This window comes from Strongylocentrotus purpuratus, unplaced genomic scaffold, assembly GCF_000002235.5.
Source record: "Strongylocentrotus purpuratus isolate Spur 01 unplaced genomic scaffold, Spur_5.0 spur5_scaffold_19, whole genome shotgun sequence".
Taxonomy (NCBI): domain Eukaryota; kingdom Metazoa; phylum Echinodermata; class Echinoidea; order Camarodonta; family Strongylocentrotidae; genus Strongylocentrotus; species Strongylocentrotus purpuratus.
Genome location: NW_022145604.1, coordinates 28,177,322 through 28,204,186, shown reverse-complemented (window position 1 = coordinate 28,204,186; position 26,865 = coordinate 28,177,322). Strand labels below are relative to the sequence as shown.

At 36.8% G+C, this 26,865-nt stretch overlaps 1 protein-coding gene across 1 annotated transcript in view; it reads left to right on the top strand.

Annotated features, from left to right (window-relative positions):
* LOC754362 overlaps window positions 1-26,865 on the top strand; it is a 75,314-nt gene that overhangs the window by 25,035 nt on the left and 23,414 nt on the right. Inside the window, exons 15-28 of the mRNA XM_030990787.1 lie at window positions 234-446; window positions 3,840-4,091; window positions 5,312-5,560; window positions 11,173-11,361; window positions 17,530-17,857; window positions 18,477-18,727; window positions 19,652-19,813; window positions 20,409-20,570; window positions 22,418-22,579; window positions 23,114-23,323; window positions 24,242-24,943; window positions 25,106-25,336; window positions 25,880-26,033; window positions 26,601-26,756. Coding sequence (XP_030846647.1) covers window positions 234-446; window positions 3,840-4,091; window positions 5,312-5,560; window positions 11,173-11,361; window positions 17,530-17,857; window positions 18,477-18,727; window positions 19,652-19,813; window positions 20,409-20,570; window positions 22,418-22,579; window positions 23,114-23,323; window positions 24,242-24,943; window positions 25,106-25,336; window positions 25,880-26,033; window positions 26,601-26,756 — 3,421 coding nt within the window. The remainder of the gene's footprint in view (window positions 1-233; window positions 447-3,839; window positions 4,092-5,311; window positions 5,561-11,172; window positions 11,362-17,529; window positions 17,858-18,476; window positions 18,728-19,651; window positions 19,814-20,408; window positions 20,571-22,417; window positions 22,580-23,113; window positions 23,324-24,241; window positions 24,944-25,105; window positions 25,337-25,879; window positions 26,034-26,600; window positions 26,757-26,865) is intronic.

Here is a 26,865-nt window from a genome sequence, read left to right as displayed (position 1 = left end):
AATCACTTTATTTTGAGAACCTTTTAATGGATTCCAATAAAACGTCACGCAGTCCATCTAGTTCTTCAGGAAAGGAAACCCTGATGTCTGCTACTCTCCTTTGTTACTCATTTCCTTATAGTGTGTTTATGATATTGTCTGTTTAGAGCCAGAAGGAAGTTAAGTCATACAATACACAGAGTTAAAGCCCTGCTGGCTCTGAACAGAAGATATTCTTTGTTATTGTTTATCAGCCATCCAGTGCAATCATCTAGAATTACCTGAGCATGTCAACATTAATCCGTCTCTATGTGCTGGACCAGTTAATGTGAGTGTGGGTACCATGTGCACACCTTACTGCCCTACTGGTAGACATCTACAAGGTGATGGATCGCCGATTGTTTGTGAAAGTGATGGTCAATGGAACAGATTCATTAATGCCTCTTCTGAAGATTTGGCATGTTTGGGTGAGTTGCAAAAACATTATATGCCATTTAAAATTTCTTGCTATCGCCAGTACCCCAAAACGCCAGGATGCAAGTTTCATGTCTGGATTTCAAATGCACTCTCGGATAGTTTGCATGGTGCCTTGGTCACTTTCGGTCCATTTCACGCAGCTTTGTACATGTGCGTGCCGTCCGGTCTCTGCCAGGCCAAAGCAGTATTCACCGAGCTAGTTAGCCACATGCCTACATGCTAGCTTACTTGGTCTTCGTCTATTTTACAAACTAAATTTTCAGTCAGTGAATCTGCTGTGTGCTGGTTGCACGATAATTAAACACACACAAAAAAACCTTCAGAGATATCCCTGGATAAGAGATGTGACTTGGGTAATATTCCCAACAAATCCTACACAGCGTGTGACATGGAAAAGGTTGCTCAAAAGGCAAGACAAGTTTGAAATCACTTCACGATCGCGACTATTTTCGCAGCATTTTGACAAAGAATAATTAAAAAAGGATGAACATGCAATTGTATTCCCTTTTAGGTCAGTAGCAGCTAACAAGAGAGCTTTCATGTACTTATACTGCACATGCATAATAAGTGTGCCGCATGCATGCACCGTGTACAACGGAAGCATGCAAGTACTGGAAGCAGGGGCATCTCTAAGGGGGGGGGGGGTGTGGGAGGGTGTGACACCCCCCACCTGTCAGGATATTGTCAGTAAAATTGCGCTGCCATCTGGAAAAAAAGAGAAAAGGGGGAGGGAAAAAAGAGAGGGAAAGAAAAGAAAAAAAGAAAAGGAAAAGAAAGGAAATAAAGAAAATTAAAGGAAAAAAAAGGAAAAGAGAGAAAAGAAAGAAAAGGAAGGAGTAAAAAGAGAAAAGGAAACAAGGGGAGGTAAGAGCCTGAGAGAGCAGGGGTGGGAGTAAAAGAGAGGGAGGGGTTGTTGGGTGAAGTCCTCTCGTTGAGTGAGCAAGAGAGACACGCATAAATATGTTGCTGTGTCAGGTCAGCTGTGTCGGTATTCTTGCTCGATCCTTGTGTACTATATAAATGCAGAAGTTTGAAGTCGGTGAGATGTATAATGTCGGTTGGCCGACAAGTTTTTTCCCTTGCGAACTGTGACTTTTAATCCGCTGTGACGACATTGAGAGAGACTACAACTATAATCCTTGTATTTTATCAATGTTTCACTTTCCTATAATATCAGCTAAAGAAATCAGAGGTTTAAAATTTTTGGGTAAACTGAATTCAAACAAGGATTTTAAGAGTCAAGAATGGTACAACAAATCGTCTTTTTCCTCTAATATGTTAAAGATAAAAGTTAGTTCTGGTTAAAAAAAAAAAAATGAATTCTCACAAAATCAAACAAAACTTACACTGAATGTTCAAGACTACAAATAAATGTCATTTGCCAAACAATTTTGGTAGAAAATGTATACTGGCTAAGTAATGAGCATAGAAAGATTAGGAAATCAAGGTTAGTAGCCCCGACACCGTTGTGTAGTCCCATATACATCTTTCTGTGTACAGTGCTTGTTACTTTACCAAGACTGGGCCAAATTTATGATGATTTTGGTGACTCCAGAACTTTGCATTACACACCAATACATACATGCTACATGATCAACTTCTTCTGATCCATGCCACAACTTTTCTTTCACAATGCAATCGCATGACCTGAACTGAACTTTATCTTTAATGAAATGCCAAAGCTTCTGCGCTTGGCGTGGGGATGGCGAAACTTCATTTAGTCAATTAGGATTAAGAGTCGAGAACGGTACAACAGATCGTCTGCACTATCTAATGATTTAAGGAAACGTCAGAGCTTCCACGCTTTACGCGATAGGGGTTATCTGATATCAGACAATTAGGGCTAATTAAGTGTCAAAAACGGTACAACGAATCGTATTCATTCTCTAATAGTTTAATGAAACGTCTAAGCTTCCGCGCTTCTCGCAGAAGGGGGAAACGCAATTCAGCCAAGGATTAAGAGTCGAGAATGGTACTACGAATCGTCTTCTTTCGCTAATAATTTAATGAAACGTCAAAGCTTGTGGAATCTTCTTTCAGACAAGGATTTAGAGTCAAATGTTAACCCTATCTAGGGGGGGGGGGGGGGAGGTTTAGAAGCCCCCCCCCCCCTCGACATTTTTCACGATAATTGTTTAACGCAAGAAAATCATGCACTGAAATTGTGTATTGCATTTCGCAATAGACGAAACCCTTACGAAACTAAACCAAACCAAAACAAAACGGAGAGAAATACACTATTCTATATAACTATAGTTATCGACAAATGAAAATGGAGAAGAAACATTCATTTTTTATGTGCCAGGAAATTCCACCTCAGAACATGATTATACTAAAGCTAATTTTGTTTTGAAACACAGCTAGGTTTGTTTTTCGTACTACTATCTCGTACTTACATCACAGCTGGCAAGCTAAAGCCGGTGAAAAGGTTAAGTTGTAAACAGTTATTTTATGGATTTTGTCACTTTTTCAATGGCAATAATGACATGAATATTGACATTAGGATATGTTTCAGGACGGGAGAGGATAACTGTATGTCAGATATTGATCATCCCGGCAATATTCTATAAATTTGAGAGAGTGGAACTGACATCCACTCTATGAACATTTGCGTGTAGATCGCAGTAAGTCTCTGTAGCAGCGTGAAGCATATCCCGGTTCCGACGTCACGCACAAAGCCACATCCCCTTAGCCAATTTCATAGGTCCGGAGAGAGTCAATTTAGTGAAATTTGATTTTTATAAAACACATAATTGCACACTTTCATGTCATGTTAGCTGCATAAATTGCTTTAATAACTCATTCAGTTATAAAATAAACTATATTTAATTGATCTTATTTCCTATAAGTATCAACTTTAAATGTTGTCAAGAGGTCTTCATATTTGCTAATAATTGACTCAAATCCACTGCATACAGTTCATTGCTATAGTGATTTCTGTGAGAAATGTCACAAACCTTCCGTTAGGATCTAATATCCGCATTGCTTGAAATCGCCACTGCAGCTCTCCTGGGAGGTACTGAAACAAACAGAAATACAAATGTCTCCAGTTTCCTCATTAATCTTACTTTGGGACTGTATATGACATTTTGGTCCCTAAGTCATCTGATGCCTTTGCAGTTCTTGCTATAGACTTCCATTTATCGCGAGTGTTCATAGATACCGGTACTTCCATACTGGGTACTTCAATTCACCATTGTTAGCCAGTGTACAGGTGGTTTCTTTGACTTCTGATTTGATGCCAAAGGTGTCAATTCTCATTAGGTTTGAGAATCTTTAATTTAAAAATTTTAGATTCTGTCTAATCATTTTTGCATAGGGATGTATGCTTCAATTCATTCCACTAAATTTACAGAAATCAAACTGTTTTTGATAATCTGCAGACATTACAGCACCAATCTTGACATTGTGTCCGTCTCCCATCCCTGTCACTCGAACTGAAGCTTGGGGTGTCCAAGTGTCGTTTACTCCGCCTACTGCTACTGACTCTTTAGATGGTAGCAGCCTCATTGTCACAACGTCACCATCTGATCTGACATCTCCATACAACGTGACTCAAGACACTACATTTATCTATACATTCTCTGATAATGCAGGCAATCAGGTCAACTGCTCGTTTCCCATTTATGTTCAAGGTAAATAATTATGTACACGCAGGTTAATGAGTATAGGCTTGCTTTATTTGGCTTTGATAGACCTGTTCGTAGTTTGCTTTTGGTACACTAGACCCCCATATAGTCACAGATATTTCACACATGGAAAGATCCCACTTTGAGCATATTAGAATTATCACTGCCAAAGTGATGGAGGTACTTTATGAATACCTTTTCTTTGCCCTCTTGAGAAGAATACTTCCACTTGTGTATCAGGGAATGTGGACTCTGTGAATACAGTGTAAATGAATAATGACTAAATACTTGTAACTTTCGTGAGCGATAATCCTGTATTAATCTCAATGGGTTTTACAATTTTGGTACAAATGACCTTTGATCTGACTATGTCCAGATTGTATCTACGAACTGACTTATCTTCAGTAGAACATAGGCCCAAAAGGAAGTACAATGGTTGAATATCCCTATAATTGTGGTACAAACAATATACTATACGGCCTGTTTGGCACTCTTGTTCATTATATCTACATATTCGTAGTATGCTGCTTGTAAGTATCGGCTTGCATGGTGATGTAGATATACAGTAGGCTTGCGAATGCACCATATGAGAGAGAGGGAGGATTGAGGAGCCCTGAAAACGACTCTTGGTAATCTTTCTTGAGGGTGTGAAGTGCTGAAAAGGACTGTTGGTGTAGTCTTGAAAAAGACTGTTGGTTATCTATCTTAGCTTATAGTTATAAGGAGAACTATGTAGAGGATGGGTGGCGGGAGTGGCTCAATGTTTCGAACAGGTTGACTATCCGTCATCAGGAGACTAATTGTATAAACAAAAAATTGGTATCTTGAATTTTTTACCTCCTGACGACGGATAGTCAACCTGTTCCATAGGTCGAGCCACTCCCACCACCCATCCTTTCCATAGTTCTCCTTATAACTATAAGCTAAGATAGATAACCTACAGTCTTTTTCAAGACTACACCAACAGGCTTTTTCAGGACTGCACACCCTCAAGAAAGATTACTGAGAGTCCTTTTCAGGACTCCTCAATCCTCCCTATCTATCACATGGTGCATCCGCAAGCCTACTGTATATTCATAGTACTCTTTCATCAGTATCATAATGATTGATCGGATGACTAATTGTATAAAAGGAATTTTGGCATCTTTAATTTTTACCTCTTGAAAATAAAAGGATTAAAGATGTGCTTTTCACTCTAGTTTCTTTCTTTATAAAAAAAATTGCAGATGAGCTTTCCCCAGTTCTGGTGTCCTGTCCTAACGACACCGAAGAGTTAACCAGCCAACAAGAAACAGAGGTCACATGGGATCCACCTGAATTCTTTGAACCGACAGGGGATCAACTCGACATTTCATGTAACTATGACAACGGTACAGCCACTTTAGCCATTAACCAGAATCATTTGATAGAATGCAGGGCTACAAACCAAGACAATGGCAAAACGACTACTTGCAGCTTCATTATAAGTGTCAAAAGTAAGTTATTCAATGATTTGTGTATGCTTCTTTTTTCAATTGGTATTTTCCATAAAGTGTTTATGATACAACTGTTTACTTGCCCTTGTGTACATATATATATATATATATATATCTATAATAATAATACGCTAAGGCTCCGCGGGGGGCGCGACGTCTCGGCGAGCCTTTGTATTCTATTGTTTTTTAATGAGATCGCCGACCGAAGTTGGTGCAGCTATCTCCTCCTGAACCCTCCCCTCGGGGTACCCGTGCCCTGTGCCATCGTCCGCGGGAGAGTCTACTCTGTGGAATTGGCTATACTCCGCCCGAGGTCCTCCTCCGTGTCGACGTCCAGGGCGAAAACAGACGCGATATGCATAATGCAGGATATGCGTGACGACAGAGATACCTCATGGATATTCAACATTGCATCCGTAGACACACGACCGATGACTATCCGTATAAAATTGTATACACAAAAATCGGTCGTAAAAAAAACTCGAACCATATTCCATACCTTACCTGGCTTACCATGTCGCACGCAAGTACGCCAAAACACGTACATTTTCGCAGTTGCGAGATCGAGACGGAGCGTAGGGCTCGAGTTTTTGGCGGTCGATTTCGTTTCGGTAGAAGCTGAATCTAGACCATGAACCACTAAACATCGCGAAACTGCAATCAATTTCCAACACGAATTCACGATTGCTGCAATATTATAAAGTTTCCATAAATAGAGGTATGAAATTAAAGCCTATTTTGTGATGTTCTCGCCATGTTTACGTAATTTTGATAATCATTTCTTCAAAGTAAAGAAAATCAGACAAAATCACCGTAACTGACACATACAATACAGTGCATTGCCACTGTGTAGTGTGTGTGAGATGAGCTGAGTTGCAGTTGAAAGTGTGTGAGCTGAATTCGAGTCGAAGAGATTTGACACTTTGAAATTGTTATCTGTTGGTTTGCATCATTATTGCCGCGATTTCAATATAGTTTCGTGAATAGATTTACGAAACCTGAGCTTAGAATTAGTAAAAGTATTACTAGACTCTAATGTCTACGTTTTTAAAAGACTGTTTGATTTTCCTGTGAAAATTTTACTTTGAAAAACGATTATCGAAATTCATGGTCAGAAATAATCACAATCTAGGGTCTATTATGTTACAGTTCTTGCATCAAATCAATGCATGAAAACTTAGTTATTGAACTAGAAAAATGTTTTTTTTTTTTAAATAGGCAATTATGAAGTAGGAAGCCTGAAACCTAATAGCCTACTAAACAAATCTCAACAAAGTGTAGGCCTATCCTTATATGAATTAATGAAAAAGTAGCCCCAGAAAAAAGAACCCCCGAAAATTTCTCTAAAATTTGAAATGGAGCCCCCGAAATGAAAAACTTAATTTTTTGCCTGCGCACCCCCTCTAGAATCCCGCGGATTTCCGCGGGTCCTGAGTTGAGTGTATATATAATATAGGCGTGGGGTCCACGGGTTTCAAGGGGCCATAAACCCCCAAAAGCTCGGGGGTTACGTTTTTCAAAGTTGGGGGGGGGGGGGGAGAGATCAGATCGCAGCGAGTTGAGTGTATATAAATATAGGCGTGGGGTCCACGGGTTTCAAGGGGCCATAAACCCCCGAAAGCTCGGGGGTTTTAGGCGTATAGGGTCAGATGAGCATATTTTTAATACTTTATTTGTGACACTTGCGGGTCACTAATTGGCGTGGGGTCAATACGTAGAGTTGCGTAGTGTTGCGTAACAACTACGCTGGCCTACGTTACTATATGCTGAGGGACGGAAAGGGGTACGCAAGATGAACGAAAACAATTCAACCTGTTTAATTTTTTTCGCCAGCCTACGCATAACCTACGCAGGGACTATTTCCCCATTAATACACAGCCTAATTTCTGCGTAGTCGGTACGCCACACTACGGAACTCTACGCAGTTCCAGTGGCTTAAAGAATAACTACCGGTACAGTTGGATCGTTTTTTTAATTTTTATATAAGGCCAAATTAAAAAAAAAACATGTTTAGCTTCCTGTTTTTTCGAAAAATGGGAAGGAGGAGGCCCTTTTTTTTTCTTTTTCTTTTCTTTCAAAATGGCCGCTCCGTACATTTTTCCTGACATTCAGGCTATTTTTCAAGATGGCGGCCGACAATTTTTTTTTTTCTTTTTTAAAATCAGAAATACATTTTAGCAGTGCTTTTCATGTTTTTTTTCTTTCAAAAAAAAATTAATAAATAAAAAAAAATAAATAAAAAATAGGAGGCGGCCCCCAAAAAGTAGGCAGGCGGGGACGCTGTTTTTTTTTCTTTCAAAAAAAAAAAAAACTTTTCAAAAAATTTCAAAAAAAAAAATAGGAGGCGGCCCCCAAAAAGGAAGCGGGCGGGGACGCTTAACATGTATATTTCCTAATGGCCTGAATGGCAAATAAAGTTCTTGGTGGTTTTAATTTAGACAGTCTCTATATATCTATTTACACCCCCGCCCCCCTCTAGGATCCCGCGGATTTCCGCGGGTCCTGCTAGTCCTTACTATAATTTGGCTCATCTTGTGTGTCTGTCCGTTTGTTTGACTGCGCTTTTCTCCGTGGTCTTCCACTCACTCAATCGAGTCGGAATTTCATCCATTTACAGTTTTAAAACCTCCAGATTGCCATGAAGAGGTTTATTTTAACCATTTTTGTCTATTTGGGGGTTCTAAATTTAACCCTATCTAGCGACATTTTTCGCGATAATTTTTTAATGCAAGAAAATCTTGCACTGTAATTTTGTGTCTGTTTTCTTTGCGCATCTTTTGAAAGAAATGTTTTGAAAATCGGACCTACCATTACAAAGTCACGTGTCCCTTTTTCTTTGCATGTCAGCCCGAAAATCGCTCATTTTTGTGATTTGTGTACAAAACATATGGAAATTTTATTTTTCAAATAAAGAGATGAAACATTGGTTATCTGGTCTTGTTTATAGTTTATGTGTTTATTTTGGGGTCAAAATACTTGAATGATAATTGGAAATGAAATAAAACAACTAAAAAATGAAATACATAAGTTAAAAAAACAAAGAAATACATAAGAAATTATCAAATCAATAGATAACATAAGGAATAACCTGGCTCTTCCAATTTTTTTGGCTGTAATATTATCCCAAATGGTCTAAATAATATATGTAGTGAAAATTAATGTTTAGATATGAAGAATATATGATTTATGGATAAAAATGTGAATGTTATTACCATATTTGAATAAATTACCATAAATATGCAAATGAGTAAATTTTTCAAAAAAATTGAAAGTACCATAGTATTATATACACTTCACTTGACATGCATGCAAATTTTTGCGGCGATAGGTCATTTCACGACCGAGATCATAGGGGGGGGGGGGCCTTTGAAACCCCCCCCCCCCCCCCGGGCTTTGCAGTTTCAAAATAGCCCGGGCTATATAGGGTTAAAATACGTAAGTTTCTATTCGCTGATCCAACAGGCAATGGGAATGCTTTGTAGGCACATTGTGCAATGAGGATCAGCACACACGCAGGGATTCGATATTCGAATGCAATGCATGCAGCTACGTGCTCCACAAACAGTCACTGCGGGTCGGCACGTGAGCGGGCAGCTCTTACCGAATCTCTGCATGGAGAAGAGGCTTAATTTATAGTCCTTTTGAAAGTTAATTGCTTCGGAATCATGCGAGTGTATAGGCCTACATGCAACAGTGACAGGGCTTTAATATCTGAGAGGAATTAAATTACATGCTTATATTTTGACTTGCTTGGCAAACGAACCAACCTTATTTTTGATTTTGTGTATAGATATGATACAAAGAAAATGCAATAAATTTTCAATAATTTATTGCATTTTACCCCGGTTCCCAACATAAAAAAATCCTCTGTGTACCCATGCCTTGAGCCATAATGCATGGCCGTCCAGAGGATTTGTTTATATGTTGGGGTACCAGGGTAAAATGAAATAAATTATTGAAAAATTATTACATTTCTGTTTGTTTTTTAAATTTATGGAAACTGCCCCCTACTCAAGCCCCCCCCCCCCCCCCCCCTGCGTACAGTTATGGTTCAGTGACAAAGCAATGGCCTCGTAACTGTGAGGCCCCAGGATCAAAATCGTGTCGATGTGCTATATTAGTGCCCTTTTGTGGGGGCATTAATCCTCATTACTGGCATTTATGACTTAAGGGCGTAGGTCCCCTACTTGATAAGCATAGTAGCATACACATGCTTTAGCAGTCACGCAAAACACACATTGTCAAATAATTATTTTTAAAAAACTTAGAATGTATACTATTATATAGATCTACTATTTTTAAATTATTTTTTAAATAATTCAATAAATTAGGGTGAAACAAAAATATTCCAACTTGATGTGCCTCAGCTACAAATGTCCCGTTCTCGTGATCAAGTTATCTGAAGAACCGATTGATGGATTACCGCCAAACTTGGGTCATGTATGTATCTCGCAAAGCCAATGAACTGATTAGATTATGGGATCATGAAGTTAAAGGTCACAGGGCTTATTATGTATGCAAAAATAGCTTGTGATCGCGTTGTCTCAAGAACCGATTGATGAATTACCAAAAAATTTGTGCCATGTATGTATCTTGCAGAGCCAATGAACTGATTAGCTTTCGGGGTCACGAGGTCAAAGGTCACAGGGCTCATAATGTATGCAAAAATAGTTTGTGATCACATTATATCATTAGCACCGATTGAAGGATTACCAGAGCAAACTCAAGACATGTATGTATCTTGCTCAGCCAATGAACTGATTAGATTTTAGGGTCATGAGGTCAAAGATAAAAAGGCCATACATCATGACATCGTGACATGTATATGACAAATAGCGTGTAACCACGATATTTCTGAGAACCTGCTAATGGATTACAATTGAACTTGAATCTGAAAAATTACTTCTGTTTTGGTTTGTTAAATCACTCTATGGCGGAGGCATCATTTCTGATGTCGAAGTTCCATGTAATTCTTTAAAAAAGTGTACATACATTTTGATATATCATGTTGCAGTTGACATGAAAATTGCTCATGCGAGCGTGTAATGTTGTTTGTATATGTACATGTAGATATAGCTGTCATGGGGTAACTTTCTCACAATTTATTTGTGATACAAGGCCCTGTATTAAGTTTGAGGGCAAGGTAATGATTAGAGTGAGAAGCTCATACAGTTTAAGATCTTGATGATCTGAAAATCTCGCATTTTAGATGCACAATGAATGGATTTAGGGGATATTACAGTAAAGGTTCCCAATTTTTATCCAATAAGTTTTTTTATGATGGTTATTCATAATGATATGTAGGAAATCTATTTTTACAAGCCATGCTTTTAAAAAAAAAATCCTGAATTTCTGTATGATTGTTACATATTAACAATAAGTACTTAGCTCGTTATTTATTTCCACTAAACATGTATATAAGGCTACTACTTGTTGCATACTCTTTCCATAATGTACAACTTATGTAGAAATGTGAAATAGGTTAAACTGAAACTAAAACTGAAATATAGTTGTTTTTACTCTTTTTTTAAGGGAAAGAAATATATTCAAATTCTTTAACGGGAAGGACAAATCTTCATATTAGTTCATTCTATTAATTGACTCTTCACCAGGTAAATCCTGCCGAGGCTTGGATCCCCCAGAAAATGGAGCTTTGGCCTGTGATGGATGGAGTGATGGAAAATTTTGCGATTTGTTTTGTAATGACAAATTTGACGTTCCAATCCAAGGATTTGACAACCAGTATGTGTGTGGATTATCAGGAATATGGATCCCTAATGATATAATACCTGACTGTACTGGTAAGTGAATTTCAGAGTTTGACATGTTAAAATATATTTCTGAATAAGAAATAAAGCCCTAATGTAGTGGACATAATAAATGAAATGTATTGTTTTATTTGTCACAATTTAAAGGACAATCCAACCTTTGTAGTGAGTTAATTTGTATGAGAGCAGCAAATAAGAAAAACAGAATGGTGAAAATTGGAAATAAATTGGACAAATAATAATAATTTTTAGAAAGGTGTTAGTGCTTGAAACGTGTCATCAATGTATTTATGTGAATCTCAAATTGGCGAAATGGTAATTTGGTGTATGAAATGTGTTTCTATGTTCAACATGAAATTATTATCTTTTATATCACATCACATAACTTACGAAGTACACAGAACACGCTGCTTCTAGAGCAACGTAGCTTAGCTCACACAAAAACAAAAGTAACTCTTAAAGATCGAGCTTCCAGTAGCGCAGCTCCAAATCTTTGAATTAACCTACCATTACACATAAGGAAAGCCTCATTTGTTGATGTCTTCAAAGTTTTGTTCAAGATGCACTTGTTTTCGGAAGGTTTTGAATAGTTTGTTTGCCTCCGCAGCGAAGTAGCCAGAAGCATTATGTTTTCGGGATGTCCGTACGTCCCATTCTCGCGATTACTTCATATTTTACAGTGCCACTTCCTAACTTTTTACCTTAGAGTCTTGAGCATCTTTTGAAACAAAGTTTTCTAAAATCGGACCTACAGTTACAAAATCATGTGACCTTTTGTCAAGTTCAAGTTTAAGTTCAAGTTTATTCAAACCAAATCAAACATAAACAATGGTACAAGATATAACAGCAAGGAACACAAGAATGATAGGTTTGGGACCCCAGTGAAGCACAGCTTGTGAACGAGGCCCCTTCACACAGTAGACTATACAGTAGGTATATAATGGCATATAATGGCAAGGAGTAACATATTTACGAGTATAACTCATGTGTATGTAACCATGTAACAGCAATATGCAGATGAGTATACCCCCACCCCCAATTACAACACATATACAAACACATACACACACACACACACATACTTATAACGTACACTTCATACATGGCTACCTCATCTTGTTTTATACATTCATGTATCTGATAGCAATCTGTCGAAAAGGCGTTTTTTACAAGCTATTTTAAACCGAGACAATGTAGTACTACTAATTATATTATGGGGTAACTTATTCCACTTTTTAACACAGACAGTTCTAAATTATTTTAACCCTACGTTAACTGGGGGGGGGGGGGTCAATTTGACCCCCCCCTGTAGAAATTTTGCGACTACTCCGAAACCGCGGCAGATATAAAATTTTCCTTTCATGACTTTTTACTTTCGAGTCTTACGCATCTTTTAAAACAATTTTTTTGAAAATCGGACCTACGGTTACAAGGTCACATGACCTTTTGTCTTTGCATGTCAGCCCGAAAATCGCTCATTTTCGTGATTTGTGTACAAAACATATGTAAAAGTCATTTTTCCTAAAAATAGATAAAACATTGGTTATTCAGTCTTGTTTAAAGTTTAGATGTTTGTTTTGGGGTCAAAATAGTTGAATTGTAGTTATAAATGAAATAAAACAACAAAAACAATAAAATACATAAGTTAAAAAAACAATGAAATACATAAGAAATTATAAAAACAAGAGATAACATGAGGAATAACCTGGCTCTTCCAATTTTTTGTGTTGTATTATTATTCCAAATGGTCTAATAAATATATGTAGTGAAAAAAAATACGTAAACATGAATAATCTATGATTTATGGGCAGAAATGTGAATTTGATGACCTTATTTGCATAAATTACCATAAATATGCAAATGAGTGAATTTTTCAAAAATTTGAAATTACCATAGTATTCTATACACTTCACTTGACATGCATGCAAATTTTCGCCGCGATCGGCGGTGAAACGGCCGAGATCTTAGGGGGGGGGTCAAATTGACCCCCCCCCCCCCCAGTAAAAACCTGGTCTGAAATAGCCCAGTTAAAATAGGGTTAAGGCAGTATGGGTCCTGGCGTATGACTGATGGACAAGGTTACTCTGACGAGTATGATAATGATGGATGGAAGAGGTTTCCACAAACACATTAGTCAAAAATGTATACTGGAGTGATTGAAATTTAAACATCAATATTAAGCAATTAAGAGATACCAATTCATCAAAAGGCAAAATATGTAGTTGCAAAAACAAAGGAGTACTAGGTGAACTATATTCTGAATTTGTTATATACCTAACAACTTTTTTTGAAGTACTTGCAACTTATGTACATGGGTCCTAAATGTGTGACCCCAAGCAATATTACAATACATCAAATGAGGCATAACAATAGCATTATATAAAGTAACTAAGGTGTACTGGGGGAGGAAATAACGAAGTTTGGATATTACTCCGGCACTGCGAGACACTTTAGTACATACATTATCAAAATGTTCTTTCCATGATAAATATTCATCAACCGTAACACCAAGAAACACATGTTGCGATTGATCTGTTGACCACCAACAACTAAGGGATGAACATTTTCAGGGATTTTCCTCCCTGTAGACCTAAATATTACACATTGAGTTTTACCAGTATTCAATAACAGTTTGTTACAACAAAACCACGTAAAGAGTCTACACATTTCAGTATTAGCTGACTGCATAAGAGAGTGTACATTCTTGTGAGAATATAACAAACATGTATCGTCAGCAAAAAGAGAATAATTGAGACGAATTAATAATATCATTAATGTAAATCAAAAACAGCAATGGGCCAAGAACAGATCCCTGAGGTACACCATACTTCACATTGCTAGATTGAGACTTGGCACCATTAACGACAACAAATTGTAATCTATTTTCCAAATAACTTTTAACCCTTACTGTACTGGGGGGGGGCCTGGGAGGCCCCCCCTCGACATTTTCGGAGATTGCGCCGCAACCGCTTGCAATTTTGAATTGTCGTTTCATGACTTTTTTCCCTCAAGTCTTACACACATTTTGATACCATTTTCGTCGAAATCGGATATACCTGTAAGGCGTTACATAACAATTAGTATGCGCATGTCATCAAAAAAAAAAAAAAAAAAAAAATTGCATCAAAATTTGCATAAATTATCATTATTAATTACATTAAAATGACTTTTTTGTGTTAGAAAAGAAGTTTCATATGAATAATGAGTTTCAACATTAAAAAAGTGGAGTTTGACACGTTTTCTGTAAAATGCATAAAATTAGCGCATTTTGCATAATTAATTAGGCTAACGACAAAAATTTGCATATTCGTAAAAAACTAATTATACCATCTTGTTCCTTACGTAAATATCTACAAACATGCAAATTTTCGTGTTCATCAGACAATCGACGGCCGAGATCATAGGGGGGGGGGCCTCCCAGGCCCCCCCCCCCCCAGTCAGTGGGTGCTCAAAATAGCCCAGTACAGTAAGGGTTAAGCCAATTTAATGTTATACCTCGCACACCATAATGTTTGAGCTTTCTTAAGAGTATATCATGATCTATTGTGTCAAATGCTTTTGACAATTATAAAAATTTACCAAGGCAATAATTCCCGCTGTCAATTCAGCCCGAAAATCGCTCATTTTCGTGATTTGTGTACAAAACATATGGAAATATCTTCTTTTTGTTTAAAGAGATAAAATGTTGGCCATTTGGTCTTGTTTATAGTTAAGGTGTTTGTTTTGGGGTCAAAAATAGTTGAATTATAGTTCGAAATGAAATTTAAAAAATAATTTTAAAAAATACATAAGTTAAAAAACAAAGAAATACAGTTTTATACCTATCTTTTCACATGTACTGTTAGTATTCCCAATTGGCATGGTGAATAAAACTTATTGCCTTCTCATATGCATGAAACAATACAATATATGAGGAATCATGTAAAAGAAAAACAAAGAAAAATACACAAATAATACATATTCTGAATAATTAGTTAGCTCTAATTAGCATATTCTAATTGAACAAATATTTTAACTATGCAATATTGTAGATCTTATAGACATCTATCACCATGCCAAATTTAGAGTCGATCAGAGTTTCGGTTGCCGAGATCTTAGGGGGCCCTCTTAGCCCCCCCCCCCCCCCATCCAGTTTTGTAATGGTTTTGATTGATTGATTCGAATTTATTCCATTTCATATAAAGAACATAGTTGACAAAGTAAGTACAACATTGTGAAATGAAACAGGAATCTACTGGAAAGCATAGCTTGTTTTTGTAGGTTCCCAAGAATAAATATAATATGAACATTATTTTCATAAGTCACTTTAAAGTGTCTTAGTAGTCACAGTAAAATAGATATAATATAATAACATATTTTCATAAACCCTTTTAAAGTGTCCAAACAATCGAAATATGCAAAAGAACAAAATTACAAAACGGGATACAATAGACAGGAAACTGACGTAATAAGATAAGACAGGACATGACAAAACAATTAATAACAGGACAAGATAAACAAAACATGACAGAACAAAACAAGACAAAACAAAGCTGCACACTACAGAAAAATTAGAAGAAGAGAGAGAGAGAGTGTGTATGTGTGAAACAGGGGAGGTGTGAGAGATATACCCATATCCTAGAAGTTAAATCCGAAGGAGACATGTATTTTTGTATAAAAGTCTTTTTGAACCCTCTTCTAAAACTATAATATGTGGGTTTATCTCTGACTGTATCTGAAAGAGAGTTCCAAAGTTTTGAGCCTGAAACTCCAAATGATTTATTTGAGAGCAAAGTTCTTGTTTTCGGTAGATGAAAAAGCCTGGCAGACCGAGTAGGATAATGATGAATATTGACATTCTTTGTAAACATTGAATAAAGAAAATTTGGCAGTTATTTCTATTTAAATTATACATAAATATTCTCAGATTATAACTGTATAAATCTGTTATCTTTAGAAAACTATGTGTGTGAAAGAGTGCATCTGTGTGCGCTCGAAAATCAGTACGACATATCACACGCTTTTTTCTAAAGTAATATAATTCTATTTAAATGATAGTCAGCACAATTGCCACACGCTATAATTCCGTACTTTAAGTGTGGGAGGATCAACGTTGAATACAGGTTTAATAATATACGACTTTGAAAATAAAATTTAACCTTATTTATAATGCCAATATTTCTTGAAATAACTTTACAAATATTATGTACGTGTTCCTTCCAAGAAAGCTTTTCATCTATCGTTATTCCCAGAAATTTAGTATTCAAAACTCTTTGAGTAATAGTACAATAAAAAAAAAAACATTGCCTGGAAGTTTGTTTATTATGTTCTGAAAAGCATGTAGTTCGTCTTTTGCAGATTGAGAGATAATTTATTGGCTTTGATCCATTCTGAAACACGTTTTAATTCCTGGTTGATGGTGGCAAACAAAAAATGTGGGTCCTTATGGGAAAAGAAGAGGTGTCGTGGTCGAGTAGATACGTCAACGGACTGTCGATCTCAAGGTCCACGGTTCGAGTCCCGCCGCGGCACCAATGTCCTTTGGCAAGACATTGACCTACATTTGCCACACTCAACCCAGGTGATGTAAATGGGTACCTGGCAGGAATTAATTCCTTGAAATGCTAGAGCGCCGCAATGGCAGCACAGCTAAAGCCAGGGTAATAATCTCCAAGTTTGGAAGCGCTTATAGTGATTGTAATAAGAGCTTTATAAAAAAAAGCATTTTTATTATTATTATTCGAGTCGTCTGCAAAAAAAATAAAAAATAAAACCTCTGAATACTTACAAAAATCGTTGATATAGCCCAGTCTGTTTAGGGCTAATATGATATACAATTTGAATTATACCATTCACGCGTGAGTGAGCATATCACGAGAAACATGTCCTGAGACTGCAGTCCTCGTTGTTTCTCATTCTGTGTTTTCATTCTTGAACCAGAATTTCTTACATATGCCAATTTTCATTGACATTGGAATGGCTCATTGCTCTATTTGTTTACAATTTTGGTAATGAGACAGTCTAATGGTTAAATGAATGTGCCCATCCAAGCGTGAAAGTTCAAAACTCGATCTCAATTGATGTTGCTAGAGTATTAAATTTTCCTTTAGTTTGATATTTATATGAACATGTTGAATAATTAAGAGTGTCCACTCTTTTGGACTGAGTATTTATTTGAGAGATTATTATATTCTTTTCTTTTTTTCATTTCGGTCTTAAAAGAATCAAGGAGGGGTAGAAGAATCAATCTTCCAAGTGAATTATTCTACTTCAGTGGTTCCTGTGGCACAAGTGAGACACAGTTAGCCATCGCTGCAGCATTCCTAGAATCATTCCAATCTTCAAGCTTTGGTGGCAGCTGCACCGAAGATGATGAATGCACAGTGAATAATGTTCGAGTGACATGTGGTCCTTCTAGCCGTCGGAGGCGCAAACGTAGAAGTAGACGAAGGCAGATGGACACACCTGTAGACCTTGGCACATGGGAGGAGCATATGCATTTCCAACATCTTTTTTCCAAAATTCGCAAGAGATCAGCTCTTAATTTTGAGTGCGTAAATTTCTTATCTCAGTTGATATAATTTGCAATAATCTTTTGGATGGTTTATTAGCATGTCATTTTTTGTGTAGGGGATAATTTGTTTTGTTTTGTTTTACTTCAGACAAAATGTTCTTGTTAAAAAAAATTTGTGGTGCTATATTTGTAGAGTTTACAGAAACACAATTAACTCTGCATAACTCGCAGTCACACAAGTCAAATTTTCCCAAAGTCAAATCATTTTTTTAAACCAAACTATGCAGAAAAATAACATGTTATTCACACGTCCTAAGGCTAATTTTGCCAAAGTTGAATTATTTGTTGGTGTCCCAACAGATTAAGCTTATGCAGAGTCAACTGTTTAGTAGTTACAATTGCTCTATTAAAAAGAAGAAATCTTGAAAAACTATACTTTGAGTATATTTCACATCATGAAGTATAATCTCTCCCTTTACGTCACATATGCATTAGCATACTGTCAGTGGACTATTCCTGTAAAGTGATTTTGACTTTAAAAAGTTGTAATTTTTTATTATACTATCATACCACACACATACTCTTTATAGTTGTATTGTCTTTTGAGGTGCAGTGTGGATTTGATACATTTTCATTCGAAATTTGTCTCCTTCAGAATCGTCATTGGATTTTACATTGAAACTAATCTCATGGTGGACGTAGGTCAGACGGATTATGATGCAGCACTAGATGCAGAGGAAAAAATGATTGGTCTCGTTGAGACTCTCATTGAGGGTGGCCAGTTGGACCTGAGCTCTAGTGTGGATAATTTCACTGCTGTACTGGATGAGAGCTCTTTCAACTATGAATATGTGGAATTGGTGTGCGCCCCTCCCTATACAGTTAACAACGACATCTATCGCTGTGGTAAGATGTCATGTAACAACAGTATGTGCCAAACGTGCAAGAAAATATAACTTTATATCCAAGTTAACATCACTCATTAAGTCTTAAATCCTAGAAAGGCAGGAATATTTTTGGTTATTTTAGTGCTCTCTCTGGTTGAAGTACAGGATGGGGCTTTCCCTTCTCCCTGGGATCGTGGCCATATACATGCATTTACAGATAGGGCTTTGCATTAAGAATATCTATGACTGAAACGGTCTTGGAATTATTGCAAATTAATTATGCACATATTGACATCTTTGCATTGTGTACAAAACATACAGGTATAAATAATTTTTATTTTCACTGCATATATCACGGTTCTTATTTTGCACCGTACTTGTTAGTTAAAGTTTCCCAAAAAATTTGCATAATAAAAGATATCTGTTAATCAAAGCTACATGCATGTTAAAGTCATGTAAGCTTGCAGTGAAAATAACAACCTCAAATATTTTACGGCACACACTAAGGGAGGTAGATTTGTTTCCTTCCCCTGGTCCGCTTAGGGTAACCTCTGGTTCAGTATTACATCATGTACACATGCATGTACAAAATTCATACCCTTACAACTGAGAAGACAAGGGTCCTGGGAAAGTCCACCTCTGGAGATAGATACGCTGTATATTCCATTAGAGTTAGCATCATTGTTGGATTATGGTGTGTTTCTACAGCAGCGTACACCTGGTATAATAGGTTTCTATTATTTTCTCTTTTTTCTCTTCTGTGGATCAAAAACAAACAAGGTGTGCTATCTTTTTACTTTTAACCAGAATTCATGTGCTTTTGATTTGAATATGGATGGGTCTTAATTCTAGTTAATCAATATACCGGTACCTTTATTTAGTATACTGTAACCTTTCTTTGTAATATGCTCCTACAATCCATATTCTCTGTTCAATTATGTAGTACCATGTGGAAGGGGTTCCTACTATGGCAATGAAACTCAGGAATGTATGCTGTGTGAAGTAGGGACCTATCAAGACACACATGGAGAGTTCACATGTCATCAGTGCCCGGAAGGACAATCTACTATTGGAGTCGGATCAAAGAATGTGACCCAGTGCATAGGTACAAAAATTCACTTAGTTTGTAATTGCAAATGCTCTATTTTAGTGGAAAATATTCATTGACTACGAAGCATAGATTTACTACACTTTATTATTTGAAAGGGATCAGTGGAATCTTTGGGTCTTTACTGATATATTTCTTTTCAAATTGATTCATATAAATTATTTTTCATTCTAAATTGTTTAATGTTCACTTAAGAACTATAAATAAACACTTCCTTATTATAAGTAAGGTCCCTTGCTATTTTAAGAAAGACCAGCAACCAGTGATAAAAACTATACATGGGCTTAAAGGAATAAGTCAAAAGATTTTTCACCAAACAGTTGTATTAAATCTACATAAAATAGGAAAATATTTGCAAAAATTAGTTGTACGCTACTCACTGTGCATACCGATTCATGCTGGCAAATTAGCACATGCACCTCATCAGATTTTTGTGTACACTTTGTGGGAGAAGAGTTGCTTGGTTTGATCAAGAAAATAAGGTGCTAGTACAAGTATTTGTCAAACTCATTTTTGTCTAGAACACATTTTTTATAATACCCTCCCCCCGGTATATATTTTCTCATTTCTCATTTCATCCTTTCACATCAAGATATCTGCCAGCCTGGTTATAGTTCGTTCACCGGTCTAGCACCATGCAACCATTGCCCGATAGGAAGCTATCAAGAGGAATTCTTTGCTACAGAATGTACCAGCTGCCCTGTTGGCACGACTACTCTAAATAAAGGCTCTACTTCATCTCTTAAATGTAATGGTAAGTAGATGTATCATTGGCTTTATAGGGCCATTTGCTTTTTTACAGAACACTGCCTTAGTTTTTTTAAATTTCTGAAAATATTATTTTAGATAATCTTAGAACAATCATGCTGTACTCACAATCACGTTCTATAGCTTTGAGGTGGAACCACCATAATCAAACCATATGTACATCTCTTGAAGGCACAGGCTGACTGCCACAGGTCCAGTTTGAAAATAGGTTAATTATGACCAAGGTCAAACTTTAGATGAACGACCATTCTCTAGGTGGTTTAGGGTCAATAAGCCAACAGTCATACCAGATTAAAAGCATTACACTTGATCGATAATATGTCTGAGGCAGAGGCATAATTCTTTTTATGCCTCCGCCACCGAAGGTGGTGCCGGAGGCATCATGTTTTCGGGTTGTCCGTCCGTACGTCCGTCCCGTTTGACCGTTATCACAATATCTCAAGAACCATTTAAGATTTAAACTTAAGACTCGGGAATAGTATTTATCACCATAGGAAGATGATCTGATTAGATTTTGGAGTACGTAGGTCAAAGGTCACAGGTCAAAGAGGTCAACTTATGAAATTCCTTGTATTGAGTTTGTTAGCGCGATATCTCAAGAACCATTTGAGATTTAAACTTCAAACTTAAGGATAGTATGTATCACCATAGGAAGACGATCTGATTAGATTTTGGAGCACGTATGTCAAAGGTCAAGGGTCACAGAGGTCAACTTATGAAATTCCATACATTGAGATTGTTATCATGATATCTCAAGAACCACTGGAGATTTAAACTTCAAACTTAGTGATAGTGTGTATCACTATAGGAAAACAATCTGATTACATTTTGGAGCACGTAGGTCAAAGGTCAAGGGTCATAGAGGTCAACTTATGAAATTCCATACATTGAGATTGTTATCATGATATCTCAAGAACCACTGGAGATGTAAAAACTTCAAACTTAAGGATAGTATGTATCACCATAGGAAGACGATCTGAGTAGATTTTGGAGCACGTAGGTCAAAGGTCAAGGGTCACAGAGGTCAACTTATGAAATTCCATACATTGAGATTGTTATCATAATATCTCAAGAACCACTGGAGATTTAAACTTCAAACTTAATGATAGTGTGTATCACCACAGGAAGACAATCTGATTAGATTTTGGAGCACGTAGGTCAAAGGTCAAGGGTCACAGAGGTCAACTTATGAAATTCCATACATTGAGATCGTTATCGCGATATCTCAAGAACCACTGGAGAATTTTCACTTCAAACTTAATGATAGTATGTATCACCATATCATATCTCAAGAACCACTGGAGATTTAAACTTCAAACTTAATGATAGTGTGTATCACCATAGGAAGACAATCTGATTAGATTTTGGAGCACGTAGGTCAAAGGTCAAGGGTCACAGAGGTCAACTTATGAAATTCCATACATTGAGATTGTTATCATGATATCTCAAGAACCACTGGAGATTTAAAATCCAAACTTGTTTAAATTGCTCTATGGCGGAGGCATCATTTTCGACTGCGCGCAGTCAAAATTCCATCTAGTTTTTTCTTTTTTTAATAATTCATTTTTAAAAAATGTTTTTACTAACATTAGTTTCCTTACTTAAATATTTTAAGAGTAACATTTGAGATGGTATTAACAACATTTGTAAACAGCGTTCTCCCATTTCCCTGGGATTATGTATTTGCCATATATACTATTATTGCTTAGTGTAAAGTGCCAGAACCATGCACTGGTGAAAGCTTGAAATGGCATGATTTTTATATGCATGTACCATTCTCACTCATACAAGCCAAATTATTTTTGTGTGGTTCCTTTTGTATACATTGTGCAGAGTTTTGTGCAGCTGGAGAGTACTCTCCTTCAGGCTTCGTGCCTTGCATGCCATGTCCGCTTGGTACTTATCAGAGTGGAACTCAGCGAAGTACATGTCATCAATGTCCTGGTGAAACTACAACAATGAAGACAGGTTCTACTGATGCATCCATGTGTGTTGGTAAGGATTGCCTGAAAACATCTTCTAAGCAATGAATGCATATTGAATGTTAAAGGGAATTCATTTTCACAAGAGGGAAGGTCCCCTTGGAGTAAGATTATCCAAACACCAACTTGAGTGACCTCAATCTAATGGATCTTCAGTCACCTGCAGTGCACGTACATGTGGTATTATGATAATAGTGATACACCCCTGTACATCTAGCGTGTGGTGCATTCATGCACCGCACATACATAAACTATCTGAACCTCAATGCTGGCGGTGCTCTATTTTTTAACGTACTTGAAAATTAGCGAATTTGCTTTAATAGAAGGTTACTTCTTGTGTAATTGCCCATGCATGCCTTCTATATTCATTGTCATCTGAATAAGTGCTAAGTTAATGTGCAGTAAAGTTTTCATCAGTCTTATTTCATATATTCTAGCTTTGACTTTTTTTTTAGGTGATTGGCGCACTAAATAAAATAGTCATAGGTTTTCATTTTAACATCATACAATCTACCAATTCCATTACATTCTGCATTGATATTTACAGATATTGATGAATGTGAGAGCCAGCCGTGCCAACACGATGCAAGCTGCCTTGATGGAATTAATTCCTTCACATGTATCTGTGGATTGGGATATACAGGGTCTACGTGTGGTGATCAGATTCTACCATGTGACTCTGATCCCTGCCTCAATGGAGCGTCTTGTGTGGATGAAGTCAATCAGTTTACATGCATGTGTGCTCCAGGATATACAGGTATAAACATGAACTGTTTGCTTCCCCAAATACGTTTGACCTAAAACTTGAAATACAATATGATACGGGTAGGGAGCTTCAACTGATGAGGCTACTATACAGCAGGCCTTTATGACAATGCTTTTGATTGAGACAAAAATCAGGCTTGAACTTCATAAAAAATTACATTTAAAGATATGATCTTGACATACCGATTATTTTGACTCATAATTTGAAATGATTGATTTTAATAGGCTTTTAAAATGTTTTATAAGAAACAAAAAAAATGATGCATTTATTTTTTAAACGGTTAGGACATTGATCACATTGCCATATTCAATAGAACTGATTAATGTTTGGTACTTTATCTGCATTTCCATAATAATGGGAAATTATTCAAAATGTCCACGCTCGGGAAATGCTCATTCACTGTGTAGTTAGTGAATGTATGTCAATCAGAAGCATTAGTAACTTTTTTCAGGACACTTATCTTTTTAAAGTTTTTATTAATTATCTCTTATAGTTATAACTGGCAGGAATTTTCATGCCATATTCATTTTTTTAAATTTGACCTATAGTTCAAGGAACAAAAAAATCCTGAAATGAATTCTTTTTACATCAAATAACAAGGATCTGGGAGTATCATGTATAAACAAATGATGCATGTTTTCATTCCTTCATTACAGGATCCATGCACTTGTTGAGGCTGTTTATGCACCTATCATAAAAACCTGAATGGCTTTGAAGGATTGATGCATACAGCTACACTTGAGTGCGGATAAATTGTATAATGAACTCAATCGCATGCATCATTTGTATGTTGTTATCCAGTTAGGATGCTCGTGATGAAATATAGTGATAGATCATCTTTGTATAATTGGTGTACAGTATTAATTATATGAATTGTACATAAAAATAATACATGTGTTCATTCAACAGGCTCGGTTTGCGAGACCGAAATCGACTATTGTGATCCAAGACCATGCAAAAACAACGCAACCTGCAAGAGTAGCCAAGGCCATTTTGAGTGCTTTTGCCTTTTTGGATTTGATGGTGAAACCTGCTCAAATGAAATAGATTACTGTGTTGATACTCCTTGTCAAAACAGTGCATCCTGTGTAATATCTGAGCTCTCCGCAGCTGGTTACAAATGTATTTGTGCAGAGGGATATACAGGAGAGAATTGTTCTAGTAACATTGATGAATGTAAGAGCAGTCCTTGCTTAAACGATGGTAATTGCACTGATGGCATCAACAGTTTCACCTGCTCATGTACAACGGGATACAACGGCTTCATATGCGACGATGACATTGACTTGTGTGCTGATTGGAACTGCCAAAATGGTGGCACTTGCAAAGATCTTGGAAAACGAGCAGTCTGTGCGTGTCCTAAGGCTTATGCTGGACAGTTCTGTGATGAAGTCAGGACAGCATGCAGTGACTCGCCCTGCATAAATGGAGGCACATGTACAGCTGTTGATGATACCACCTTGGCCTTCGACTGCACCTGTACCGAGGGATACATTGGACAGACCTGTGAGACAGAGGTCAACTTCTGTCAGCCAGATCCTTGTAGGAATGGAGCTACTTGTGAGGATCAACCTACAACTTACATCTGCCACTGTCCTGATGGATTCACAGGTAAGTAAACTAGCCTTTCATTTGAGTTCATTTTGACACTTGCTGAATCTTAGTGTACTTTGAGTTAAAAGATGAACACAAAACCAAATTCCAGGCAGATTTGCTGTGGGATACTATCCGTAATGTCAACAAGTGTGTACATGTACTTTTTTATTTTTAAAGGGAAAACCTGTGCTCAGGATATAAGCTGGTGTGATGACAATCCATGTGGACTAAACGCAACCTGCATAGAAGAACCCCTTTCCTTCAGATGTCTGTGCGATGTAAGTTACTCTGGAGAGAGATGTGAGGAGGTGTTGACTGTCTGTGATGCCCAAGACCCTTGTCTCAATGGAGCTACATGTAGCGGAGACTCTCTTACATTTCAATGCCAGTGCCCACCAGCATATCAAGGTGATTGTAATTAGTATTGAGTTTATCAGAGAGGTAGAAAATAATGTTAATCTAATGGACAAAGCTGACTAGTGGAGATTTAAGTTTTAATGATCATCTATACTAACTGATTTTTGGTTCAGATAACACTCTAAAACAGCAGCAAAAAAAAAATTAGCGTAAAAAACAAAGAAATATATAAGAATTTCATAAATACATATTTCTTCTTTTGTAATATTATTCTTAGGGTACAGAAAGAACTTGCATACTTTGTTTTTATCTCCAAGAACTTTCTTTACTTGATTATCAATTTTAAATGTGTATTTTTGCATATATTTTGCATAAATTTTAATATTAATTGAAGAAGAAAAAAATGATATAACAATAATGACGTATTTGTGTTCTTTATGCCATTTTTAAGGTCTATGCTCTAGTGTGCACATGTAGCATATCATTGAGTGTCACACAATATACTTTCAGCACATTGGGATACTTTCAAATAAGTACTATTTTGTAGGATTTTGATATTCATTTCATCTCTTGTTCCCGCTTTCTAAACAACAGGGTTGTTATGCGAGCATGAGATCAACCCCTGTGCTACTTCACCCTGTCTAAATGGAGGTACCTGTGTGAAGGATCTACAGTCCTATCGGTGTGACTGTGCTGCAGGGTTTGAAGGAATACACTGTGAAGGCAATCAGGACGAATGTGCAAGCGAGTAAGCTTATCCATTATTCCAGACAATAATCTATTAAATCTACTATCAGAACACTCTCACATAATCCTACATACATGTGCTTTCGTTTCACATAACTTGTTTCTATGTAAGGGCACAAATGTGTTCTTGTTAAAGATAAAGTTGAGTTCTGGTCATGATTGACATCCTCCACACTATCATAATAACAATGATAACGCTCACAAATTATTTGTTACCTCTCCCCAGAACTCAACCTTCTCTTTAACCCTATCTAGCCTTGGGGGAAGGGGGGTGGTGCTGCTTTTAATATGTATATACATTTTGTACAAGGCAATGTTAAATACACTCATGTGCAGTCAGGCAAGAGTACAATAATTTCATATATATATATATATGATTGTTAGCATAATCAGATATATGCACTTTCATATAAATGAAATAATCCCCATGTTTCCTCTCAATCAATAAAGTTAATTATTAATTACTTCTTCGTTACATGCAGCAATAATCAATCATCTTCTTCATGCTGCTTTGTTACTTTGTTACATTTATTTGAATCTCTTGCATATTTTTTCTCTTCTTAAATAGGCCATGTGAGCATGGAACATGCATTGATGGAATCAACTCTTTCTCCTGTGACTGTGAAGCAGGATACACAGGCCATACATGCAGTGAAGACAAGTTTTGTGATGCCAACCCATGTCAGAACGGGGGATCTTGTGAAAACCTAAACACAAGATATCGGTAATGTAAACATATAACAAGGGTTTTTAGCATCGTATAGCTGAGTGTAGAACATGTTTCATAAATTTAACCTCTTCCATATAAATTGTTGGGAGTGGCCCCCATTTCT